Below are 12,248 nucleotides of genomic sequence, written 5' to 3'. Positions count from 1 at the left end.
CAGATGATTGCCTAGATCAGAGATCAGGAGTGGCTAACCTATGACACACATGCTCAAAGTGGCATGTTTAGAAAAATTATCTGGCACATAATTTATCATAAGATTTTGGTTTATCATCTGTTTTTTTTCTCAACCTTTAGGTTTACCAACTGATCATCCTTTTTCAATCATCATCAGATGTTCTATTCCAAATGTCAATTGTCTAGAACCATTGCAAACCAACTAACAATGCTAGTGTTGACATATGTTTTTTTTTAATTATTCTCTCTCTAATATATATGCATTTCGAATCACACCATCTTACTAATTCCTCTTCAGTATTACATCTAAATAAAATACAATTCAAATATTACAAAGTAAACCATGGGCTGTATTCCGGTCACTGTCTCTGGTCTCTCATCTCTCACAAGCAGGTCGCTGATTGGCTAAGCCAAATGATTAGCCAATTAGTGACCAGCTTGTGAGAGATGAGAGACCAAAGACAGTGACAAGAATATGGCCCCATATTTAATAGCAATCAGTCATGTAACTAACATATTCTCAAGTGATGTTCAAATGATTTTCATTTAACTATTAGTGGGATACTTTATCAGAAATATTAATTTATACTTAGAAATTATTTTTTTAAAATATGGATACAGGTTGACATTCAAAAATTCAGCCATCGATAATCTGGTTCCTTCAGATTTCTAGTGTGGATTTCGGAGCACATTTTCAAATTTACCGCAGTGGCGCACCACTGTTTTCTGGAGGCGCCTTGAGGCATTTAGTTAATAAATATTAAAATTTCATTTGCTTTTCATTTAGTGTTTAATTTTCTTTCTTTAAAGGATTATATAGGTAGTTATTTTCTGTTAAATATATAGGGTATCTCAGTTAAACATTTCAGAACTCCTAAGAGGGGTAGGGTGCATCCCGATGGCTCGGAATCATATAGCAATGCAGGGTTGGAAATGCTTTCCTGCATTGCTAACCTCTGGTGCAGGCTTGCAAAGAAATTATGGCTGGGAATACGCCTCATTGGATATTGTTCTGCATACATATGCTGTGCGATAGCCCACCACAATCTGCAGACCCATACACCAAATGCATATTGGCTAACTCTGCATCCTTGTGCGAAATGACGATTCCCTGCAAGAATGCTCAGAACTTTCACGCAACGCCATCTACCACATCAGGAAAGCATTTCCGACCCCATATTGCTATATGATTCTGAGTCATTGGGATGCACCCTACCTCTCTTAGAAGTTCTGAAAAGTTTAACTGAGACACCCTGTATACAGTATATATAACCATAAAAATTCCGGAATTTTCAAAAATCTGGCACTTCTCAGGTCTAGAGGTTGCCAGAATTTTAAATGCCAACCTNATGCAGGGTCGGAAATGCTTTCCTGAAGCGGTGATGTACACAGAAACAGCTAACCTCTGGTGCAAGCTTGCAAAGAAATTATGGCTGGGAATATGCCTCATCAGATATTGTTCCACATACAAGCGTTGTGCGATAGCCCACTACAATCTGCAGGACCATACACCAAATGCATATCGGCTAACTCGGTGTCCTTGTGCGAAATGACGATTCCCTGCAAGAACACTCGGAACTTTCACGCAATGCCATCTACCACATCAGGAAAGCATTTCCGACTCCACATTGCTATATGATTCTGTATACAGTATATATAACCATAAAAATTCCGGAATTTTCAAAAATCTGGCACTTCTCAGGTCTAGAGGTTGCCAGAATTTTAAATGCCAACCTGTACTGTAGTCATCAAATGTATCCCACTAATAAAACTCATTCTGAGTTTAAGGGAAATTTGTGTTAATAATGGTATTAATTTTGATGAATTACTAAATAATTATTACTGTTGCTCTACCTTAAATTAAAATTATTTTAATAAATTTATTTTTTATTTGAATCGACATATTAATTTAAGCTCATATGTTTGGTATAAACACTTAAACAAATCTTTTTTTGACTGTTCGATTTATAATAATAATTTTTCTCTCAATATTAGCTCTACGGTAATGCAAATCAGATGTAACTCTCTTAATTTTTTACAGAATTATCGCAGAGAAATTTGCATATATTGTCGGGATGATCAGCTATTGGATGCTTTTCATGTCATAGCTAAATGTACTAATTTAGAAAAAATTCGGGAAAGTGCTTTTGGTATTTCTATTATTCTGTTTGAGAATTTTTTAGACCTTATTGGTAATTTAAGTAATTTTGATTTAATTAATTTTATTCAAAAGATTAAATTATTTTTTAGGTAATTTTATGTTGATTTATTTTGTTGTAGTGATCCTGTGTACGGAGTGATGTACATTTTTGTTTGTTTTGCACATTGGAGTATGCAATTTTGCCCAAAGGTGGCATTTGCTTTTCCTTTAAAAGTGCGTTCATGGCTAAGAAGTGTTGGGAGACTATCCACATTTTGACAAGATAACCTAATTTTTTTTCTCTTATAGGTACATGTAATTAAATTTTATTTACAGTCATCCCCCCATAACACTGTTGATAATTCCGTTTTATATGAATTCCATGTTGTATGAGTCACTTAGATTTTACAAATACGTGTGTCGGGCTGTGAACGGCTCACGTATTTGTAAAATCTAAGTGACTTGTACAATATGGAATTCATATAAAACGGAATTATCAACAGTGTTATAGGGGGGTCNATTTTCTGATGAATGTAACACATCTGCACTAAATATACTGTGATACTCGGTTTTCATCGATAATCCGTCCGAAACCAATGAAAACCGAGGCAATTATTTCCATATGAATCAATGTAAATCCAATTAATTTGATCTAGACACTCCAAAATACATATTTTATAGAGCATAAATATTGTGCTTAATACTAAAAACAATAAGTAATTAATATAAAATGATTATAAAAGACTAATGTAAAGAATAAATGAACGTTAACAAAACATTTAACATTGCATTTGCATTCGAAGGGCTGCAGGCTCTGGAAACTTTCTTTGGTTCCATGACGAAGCTAAAAGGAAAGCAATGGAATTGTTTGGCTAGACACACGGGGTAATGCTCACACAACGAGAAATAACNTTTGCATTCGACAGGCTGCAGGCTCTGGAAACTTTCTTTGGTTCCATGACGAAGCTAAAAGGAAAGCAATGGAATTGTTTGGCTAGACACACGGGGTAATGCTCACACAACGAGAAATAACACCACACTGAGCAGGAACACATGTGGGTCGCCCTTTGGTTTTGCAAAATTAGCAGCGAGGTCACATGGGCATGCTGAAAACCGAGAGAAATTTTCTGCAGAAAAAATTGGCGAAAACCAAAATCGACGATAACCAAAGTGAACAAAAACCGAGGTATTACTGTATAAATATTGCACATGTAAACCAATAAATATAATAGTGATTAAAGTAAAAGTATGTCAAAATGTTGGGAATAATGGGACACAAAAACAGTTAACCAAGAAAACTGAATAACAGAAACAATGGAAAGAGAAGGTTGGAGTTGTTGTAGGAGCAACAACACATGGAAAAATGGTTAGTGAAGTTTTCAAGCTTGCACTCATTGAACTGCAATTTAAAAAAATTGTCTCGCTGTCGTCCATCCGTCTTTCCTTAATCTTGAGAACAAAGTTAGATAGATAAAATCAGAATCCAGATATTAATTATATATGAACTTCCAATGCAAACCAGAAGTCACAATATTTCAATTCAAAACATTTCCCCTAAAAGCAGTTAAAGATGACTTGTTAAAGGAGAAGTATGATGTACAGGGGCAAGCCACTACTAATTTGAGGTGGAGAGGATATATTTTAAGTTAAATAAATTAAAAATTGCAGTCTGGCGTTGTGACGATATAATAACAGTTGCTTGTTATAATAATAGTTAGTTTCAGAGTTACACATGTTTAATGAAAAATAAACTTTGTTTATAATATATTTTAAATACAGTATTCTTACCTTTAATTCTGACTCGTCTTTTTTTATAGGAGCATAACATAACTGAAATAAAGCACACAGAATGTCTGAAAAATACGAAGACAAAATAATATTTCCAATGGATGTACTTTTAATGCAATTTAATAATACTACAGTACATGCTATCAACCGATAATACTTTTGATGTGGCAATAGATCACGCTTTACTTCCTGAATCATCGAAACGTATTGCGTACGATTTTGAATGGGAAGACCAACTCCCGGTAATAGACTTGGATTCACACCTAAAGCAATTATGAACTGAATTGCCGACGAAACTGACTTCTGTTGCGAAATACTTAAAATATCTCCTTCAGGATACAGAACATTTGTGTTTTCATTCATTTTTGGAATCACAGCTTCTTTATTAATCTCAAGTGTTTCTTTCAACAGCAACATTAACACGAGACACCACTCTACGAACAGCCACACAACTTTAACAAGAGTGTCTCTCTCTGTTTCTTCCAACAGACTTTGGTTGTACGTTCTTATTTTCTCACAAATGGCTTCATTTTCAAGAACTTTCTGTTGAAGTGATGTTATTCTATCATCTAACTGGACTTTAATATTCAAAACTTCTTTTGTACCTTAAATAATAAAAATATATAGTTTTAAGAAAAATTGTACACTTGTACAGGGTACGTATATATAATATTTTCATAGCAATTAAATCTTAATAATTAAAAATTAACAAAACACTGGGTTTTTCCCTCAAACATCTCTAGTTTTAAACTGTTCTATAAAATACATTTGTTCAGGTATGTGAATAAAATGTATTGGGGAAAGTTGGTCAATATTCCAGGTCATAAGCATACACTCAGAAGAGCTGATGCTACCACACAATGGCAATCCAGATCACCACTGACATAGGGTCTACACTGTCAGGGGGGTCTCATTTCTCGGTCCATCAGATCACTCAACATCATCACTTTGAAGATTTTTCTTTATAGACATGTCAAGAATCATAGAATTGCCAGATGTGAAAGCCTCAGATATAAGAATTGTGGATCCCATTAACGGAGTGACTCCTAACATACTTGCACATCAGGAGTACACGTGTAAATTTACTGATTTAATATAGTAATTAACTTTTTCAGATGCACTTTCTAGTATCATTGTCTACAGTACTATATTCTCCCAAAAGTAACAGTACCATTACTTCCCAAAAGTAATCCACAAAACTAGAGACATTCAAGAACAACGCTCTGTATTTATATTAGAGAATTACAAAAATTATTTACTGTTGATTCTTATAGAATAATAAAGGGGAAGTGTTGTTCAAAATGCTGACTGTACAAGATATGATCAGAGAAATGGATTATATTGTGGTAAATATAAAGGATGCAAACATCACACTTATTCCGAGCAAAGATGTAAATAACAGCTGCCAAAGTGCTGTCTACCATATATGTTCAAAAATGAATAAATCTGATAGTCTCAAACATTGTATTTTACTCCATATATGGATTTGATTTGTTGTATTTTGCTTTGTTGAGGGGACTAAGCAAAGAAAAACAGGCACTAAGAAGTCAAAATGAGAAAGTAATATTACACTTTGACCTCAAGAGCTGAAGTTAGAATCTTTATTAACTATGCTACTGCAACTTTTGGATTTGGTCTATTTCCAAAATCCATTGTGACACAAGTATAAAGATCACTCTATCTTCACACTTCTCTCACAATGGGTTGAGGGCCCAGAAGTAGTTGGGTTTAACATATGTTTCATTTTTGACCTCTAACACCATATGCATCAAAACGAGTTATTTCAAGAGTTGAGCTGGGTAGTATAGTGTTATTCGCATTCATATTAACCAAACTAGAGTTTCTAAACTCGAAGGTCGTTTACTCATTACACAACCGAAGTTGGGTGTTGCGAGTTAAGTTTCTTCTTTTGGTAACCAGGGCAGAGGTAATGGGAGTTTGAGATGGCATCTACTCCTCCCAATGTCAACAAAATCATGCCAAGCGAGGGATGGAGAGAACGGGAAAGGAGAACCAGCATTCTCGATCGGTATTTTGTACGAACTATCAGTATCAGGCCGAAAAATCAGCTTCCTCATTCTCAATGATAAATGTCTAATTACGGCTCTATCAGTAAGACAAAAATTCTCACTTTGTTACATACTTCAAGGAGAGCAAACCACATTAGATCCATTGAATTTATTATAAAGATATATTCTAAGAGACTAAGACATGTCTCAAGCATAGAACTTTGTGGACAAACCGTAGATACAAAAATTAGGCAATTTAAAAAGTACTTATTCTGATTTAGTTTAAAAGCTACGAAAGTTATATTTATTTGGTTGTGTAGGTGATTTTACCTAAAATTTGTATATATTTTAGGCATATTTATTAATAAACTTCCATTTAAATGTTATAAACACTTACTATCTGTTCGAGCTGCTGTCAACAACTCCAGATATTGACATATAATGTTAACTTCGTTAGACATTCTTATACTTAATACAAACTCCGAAAAATTCGAATTAAAACTGAACAGTTACTTTCGTATTGTCTTTCTGCCACGTTACATAATACAAACCGCGAAATCGACAAGATACTTCTGCAAAGCATGGGTAGCTCGTGCAGCGCTGTTGTTATTTAATGACGTAATATGTAATACCACGTGACGAATTATGCCTGGAGTGATTTTTTTTTAAAAAGTGAAAAGCGAAAAGTAATTACAAAATAAACATAAAATTTATTATTTGAGTATATTTTTAGTAAATATAATATAGTTAAATTTAAAATTTTCGCCAATTAGAGGTCGCTTAATACTCGTAGTAGAGTTAATGTCTGAGATTGCCGATAGCTGGCGTGAGAATCGCTGTTAGGCGAGAAGTTTATTTATATACAGTCGATCCACCTATAACACTGTTGATTATTCCGTTTTATATGAATTCCATGTTGCACGAGTCACTTAGATTTTACAAATACGTGTGCCGGGCTGTGAACGGCTCACGTATTACTTGCTTCAATAATAGGGCAATAGCACCAATTTATTATTGACATAAAGTACCCTTACTCATTTAGACGATGTGCTTATTTCGTAATAGGTGGACATACGTCACACCTACCTGACAAAAATCACTTTCCTTCTCAAGCACTTAAAAGGTAGTTGACAGAATTTCCCGTTTTACTCCATAAATATATTTTGAGATATTGAATATTTCATTATAAATGATAAAGAATGTAGATAACAAAATTCAGATATTTAATAAAAAATCAAAAAGAAAATCAATAAACATTTAAATTAATAAAAAATAACATCAGTTATTTAAAATCAATTAAATATTTTTTTGTCGATACATTTAATAATATATAATTTAATGAAATAACATATACAGCAGAGCATCGATTATCCGAAAGAATTCCAGTCGGCAAATTTAAATTTTCGCCAGTGATGTGGCGCTGCAATCTTTGGCTATGTCTTGAGCTACTCAAATATTTTACGTTTTTGATACTAAATTAACTTCTGAAGTATAATTTTTTATTGTTTTTATATTTTTCAATATATTTATTTTGTTTGTACAAAATAAAAAATTAATTTTTAGGGATACAATATTCTTCGTTAGGCTTAACATCGACGAAAATTCAACGCTAAGCGACACGCAACGAAGAAAAATTTCAAAATGGGATAGGTTAACATATTTTTTCGTACATAATCGGTTATCCGAAACACCGATCTTCCGAACAACCCCAGTCCAAAATTGATTCGGATAATCGACGCTCTACTGTATTAGATATTAACGAATAAATAGTATTAACAAAATACAAGTGAACCGTTTACATGCCAAATCAATTAACTCTCTTAGTTATGTGAAAAATGTAAAAATACATAGTATATCCTTGGAATAATCATTACTATTTTATGTCATTAGATAAAAGCTACTCTTGTAATAATACATTCTACAATATTTATTTACATTATAAAATAAATTGTTTTTCAATTTCTCTACATTTTGTTTTGTAGAATTAATCGATTTGGAAAATAAGCTGCTGCAATTTAAACACTTTAATTTTAAAATACTTTACATAAATTTAAAAATTCTTTAAGTAATTTGTATGAAATTAAACTGAAAATTATCCAAAAATAAAATAAAACATGTGTTATGCCCAGACAATTACACCGCCCTTTTTGAGAGCATAGAACACAATAAAAATAAATACGAGTCTTATTAATATACTGTACTGTACTTAATAACTAAGTACAGTCGACCCCCCTATAACACGGAAGATACGTTTCTGTTTTTATAAATTCATTTCTTACGAGTCCAGCCAATCATAGCCCGGCGCGTATGCAGTTTACGGACTACGGCTGTTTGAAAGGTTTCTTCCATAAAATTAATCGATTCTAGACTAATTCGACTCAACATTTCCAAAATACGTATAATTTTTGGGAATAATCCGTATAAACTATGCTATAAACAAAAATTTGTAGGATTACTTACCGAGTGTGCACCGTTCGACTACGTCGTTGCTTCAGCTTGTTTTCGTCGCGAAGATTGCCGTCGAATGGCGCTCGCGTGCTTCCTGATAAATTATTTTTTTTGAGAAAAATTCGCTGAACTTTAGAGACATCATTAATATAAATATAATTTTTATGTACGTTAAATAATAAATGGTTTTTAGTAGATCCGCTGTTCGTTTAAACTCAACGGTTTGTACAATCCTGTCGCGACACGAGTCGGCGATGACGTTTTACCGAATTATAGGAGTTTTTTTAGCATGTTTGTACGAATACTGTCGCAATTTTTTGGCCGTGATATGGGAATCCGAACTATAGGAACCCGTGTTATAGGGAGGGTCGACTGTAATTGAGAGTATAAATACGATTTATACTAAAAATATTAGTTTATTAGTTTCTCTAATCATTTATGAAATACTCGTAATTTTATTTGTAAAATTTCAATTTATAATTCGATAGAAATCTACAACTTGTTGGAAATGACTAGAATCTGAATGTTTATTTCTTAACTGAATAGTGTGTTAAATCTTTCTTCACGACTGTGTTGTCTTATAAAAAGATAACACAGTTGTGGAGAAAGATGCTGACTATTCTGCTACTGTATCACTATTTTCTACGTTTTGATAATAAAATGCTTGATATGACAGACATTCTTACTACTTCAAACTCCACTTCCCACTAAATTTGAACATTTTTTCACTAAGTGTAGCGTGATATCGATTCCGTTAAACACGAGAACTTAGGCGTGATATTATAGGTTGATACGCTCGACTTCGTAGACTGCTCAAAAATAGATACAGTACTGTACCTTATAACACAATACTGTATAAATATTGATATAAAAATACATGATTATCGACGAAGGCAGCACGCATAGATGACGAAATGACAAAATAAAAAAATTGACGATTAGCTTGAGAACTAAAATATAGTAACACATGTTCTATAAATGATTTTGATTAATACATTTATACTCACTCACTCACTCAATATATTTTTATTGGTACATTAATTAATTGTACATGCCCTGGCCCCGCATGAAGCATTACAATACATTTATATTATAAACTTTCAAACTAGAAATGTGAAATGAAAAAAAGTGCACTCAGCAGAGAAATACAACAATCTTCCTTCACCACCTAATGCTTGCTGAGAAAAATTGCTTATTGAACAAACTTTTTCAGCCTATTATTATAGGCCGTCGCCAGGTTTTTAAATTCTATAATAAATCGTTACAGAAATCTTAAATGTCCAGCAGTAGTATTACATTGACTTCTGTTTTAACAATACTGTATAGATATGCGATGTATGCTTTTCATTTGCTTTCGAAACATTCGACAGCACATCGAGAAATTCACAGTTAAAAGAGAAAGGCCAATGCCTAAGTTAAATATAAACGCTTCGATAAAAAAATTTGTTGGACATTTTCACCATAAAATGGATCCGTAAATGCATAAAAATGCAGAAATTGTTTTCTTGGCTCGCCTACTATTTTCAAATGNATTATTCATGTTTTATAATATAAAATTGATTAAATGAAATGATTTTTATTCAATTCATATATTTTTACTAATTCAAATATTCCGTACCTGGTATTTCTCGGTGAATTATTTGGCAAGAAGTTTGTTCCGATTGTATTTTATTTTTTAAATTAACATTTATTATTTCTCTCTCTTTTTAAATTATTATGTATTGTATTTACATACTCCATATAGTTTCTGTAGTCTTGTTTGCAGTCTTTTATTTGTATTAATAACGGCAGAAACACATTATACAGTGTTAATGCCAATCTCTCATATAATTTCTGAAAAATAACATAAATATCGATGTAATTTCATCACTTAACTTTATTACACTATTTACAGTTTCGTGTTATTCATAACTAAAAAGCACAGGTGTTTCGGGCTTATATTTTAAATTATTTCAATTTCAGTTCATCTGTGTAACTGTTAACCTTATCAATAAATTCAGTAATGCCTTTGTTATTAAATTGAAAGAAAAACACCTTACTACAATTGCGTTTTTGGACATAAATATACAATTTAACCCTATTTCCGATAACCCGGCATTTTCACTAACTCGGCCACCCTTCGGCCCACATTAGGCCGAGTTTTCGAGGCTCTACTGTACATATTAATTTTAATTATACGAAAATAATCGCATAATATTTTATTATAACCGCATTACGTATCTTATTACAAATTTCTATACTACACGCGAAAAAAAGATAAGATCACTATTGTATATTCGAATATTAGTGGCAGAGTGAAAGTGCCGTATTGTCAGTATCCAAAAAGCCGTTCCTTTCTTCTCAGGTGTTGTTTATATGGAGATTTTAGCTCTATAGGCTCTTTCTCCGACTAGACACGTGTTTACGATCGCTATGCGACCGATGAGCCAGCCGTATCCGAACGGCCTATACGCGCGCGCGGGAAATAATGCCTTCCGGGAGGACTTTTATGGGGAACTGGCCTCCTATTCAGTCGTTATTGGCAAGGAGAAAACCCGGAAAACTCCAAGCAGCCAGCCTGTCCGATCGTGGCGCGAACCCACGACGAACCTCCCAGTGTTTATGAGCGGCAACTGTGCCGCTCATAAACACTAGGAGGTTCGTCGTGAGAGGTTCGTCGCTATGAGCGGCATAAACACTGGAAGGTTCGTCGCTATGAGCGGCAACAGAGACCACTCGGCCACTGGTGGGCATCCAAAAAGCCAGATTCGTGCACGCGCTTTATAGAACACCAACCTCACCCGGTTTAGCTGGCGGAAGCCTAGGACATTGGGTGGAGGCTACATACGTATAACGCATCCAATTCTATCCGGGCCGTTATCCGCCCGCCCGCTAGATATTTGGCCGCCCTCGCCCGATTACGCGAATCGCGAGTAGATTTTATAACTTATCCCGACCGATAAGAATTTACCTGTATGTTTTTACGATAGTTTTCTGTATAGTTGACGGGAGTTTAAAAATATCCGTTAAAATATTTGCTATTTTTATTCCGCTCTCCGATTTTATATTACTCGCGGATTTCAATGTTAATCCAGTGATATTACGATTTCGTACGTCCCGTCTTCAAGGGGATGTAGAAAGAAACGTGTACAATTCTTGTATAATGTTAAAAAAATTAACTGCTACTTCGACAGCGTCATTTACAACTAAATTTAACGAACGAGAGAGATGAACGAGGTACAGAAAAGGCCCTAAAATTTATTTTCCTTAATTTACGATTTATGTATCCGTTTGTCATAAAAATTTCTCTTTCCACTTTTTCCCGACACAACAAATATTCGAGTACAAAGTAACCGGTTTCGACTTATTTCTACTTAAGAAGTAGTTAAATTTAAGTAGAATTAGAAGTAGAATTATTTCTTAAGAAGTAGTTAAATAATTAAGCGATTAGGGAATTGGGGATGTAAACAAAACCTCGACGAAAGAGCCGAAATTTTACTTAAAATCCGTCTCTTCTTTCTCAGCATAATGATGAACAGGCATTATATACTGTATAAATACAAATGTTTACTTCTCTATTTGTGTATAAAAAAAATAAATATGTAACATAAGATTTCGTATTTTCAGTGAAAATCGAAATTACACCGTAAAATTAAAAAAATCACTTAAATATATTTTTAGAAAATATAGGGGTCCGTCTTGTTTCCATGATATTCAGTGTAAGAATAAAAAGTTCGTAGTACAAGGGATATCAAACATAAAATATATGTATAATATGATATTAAATGTAACTTCTGCTTTGTCTTTAGATTGAACGTTTAAAATTTACATAAGTTTAATCCTTTTTATTTCATGAAATTAAAA

At 33.4% G+C, this 12,248-nt stretch overlaps 1 protein-coding gene across 2 annotated transcripts in view; it reads right to left on the bottom strand.

The window, feature by feature from the left end:
* The window catches only part of LOC111619541 (transport and Golgi organization protein 6 homolog), a 37,130-nt gene extending 30,576 nt beyond the window's left edge, over positions 1-6,554 (bottom strand). For both annotated transcript variants that reach the window (XM_023361283.1, XM_023361282.1), the window contains exons 1-2: positions 6,355-6,554; positions 3,949-4,553 (exon numbers count right to left, since the gene is read on the bottom strand). In XM_023361283.1, the coding sequence (XP_023217051.1) occupies positions 3,949-4,553; positions 6,355-6,418 (669 nt within the window). In that variant the 5' untranslated portion in view covers positions 6,419-6,554. The remainder of the gene's footprint in view (positions 1-3,948; positions 4,554-6,354) is intronic.
* Between the last annotated feature and the right edge of the window lie 5,694 nt (positions 6,555-12,248).

This window comes from Centruroides sculpturatus, unplaced genomic scaffold (assembly GCF_000671375.1).
Source record: "Centruroides sculpturatus isolate CEXI.00-Female unplaced genomic scaffold, Cexi_2.0 scaffold179, whole genome shotgun sequence".
Classification (NCBI taxonomy): Eukaryota; Metazoa; Arthropoda; class Arachnida; order Scorpiones; family Buthidae; genus Centruroides; species Centruroides sculpturatus.
The sequence above is the reverse complement of the archived record's forward strand: the minus strand, read 5'-3'. Positions and strand labels throughout refer to the sequence as shown.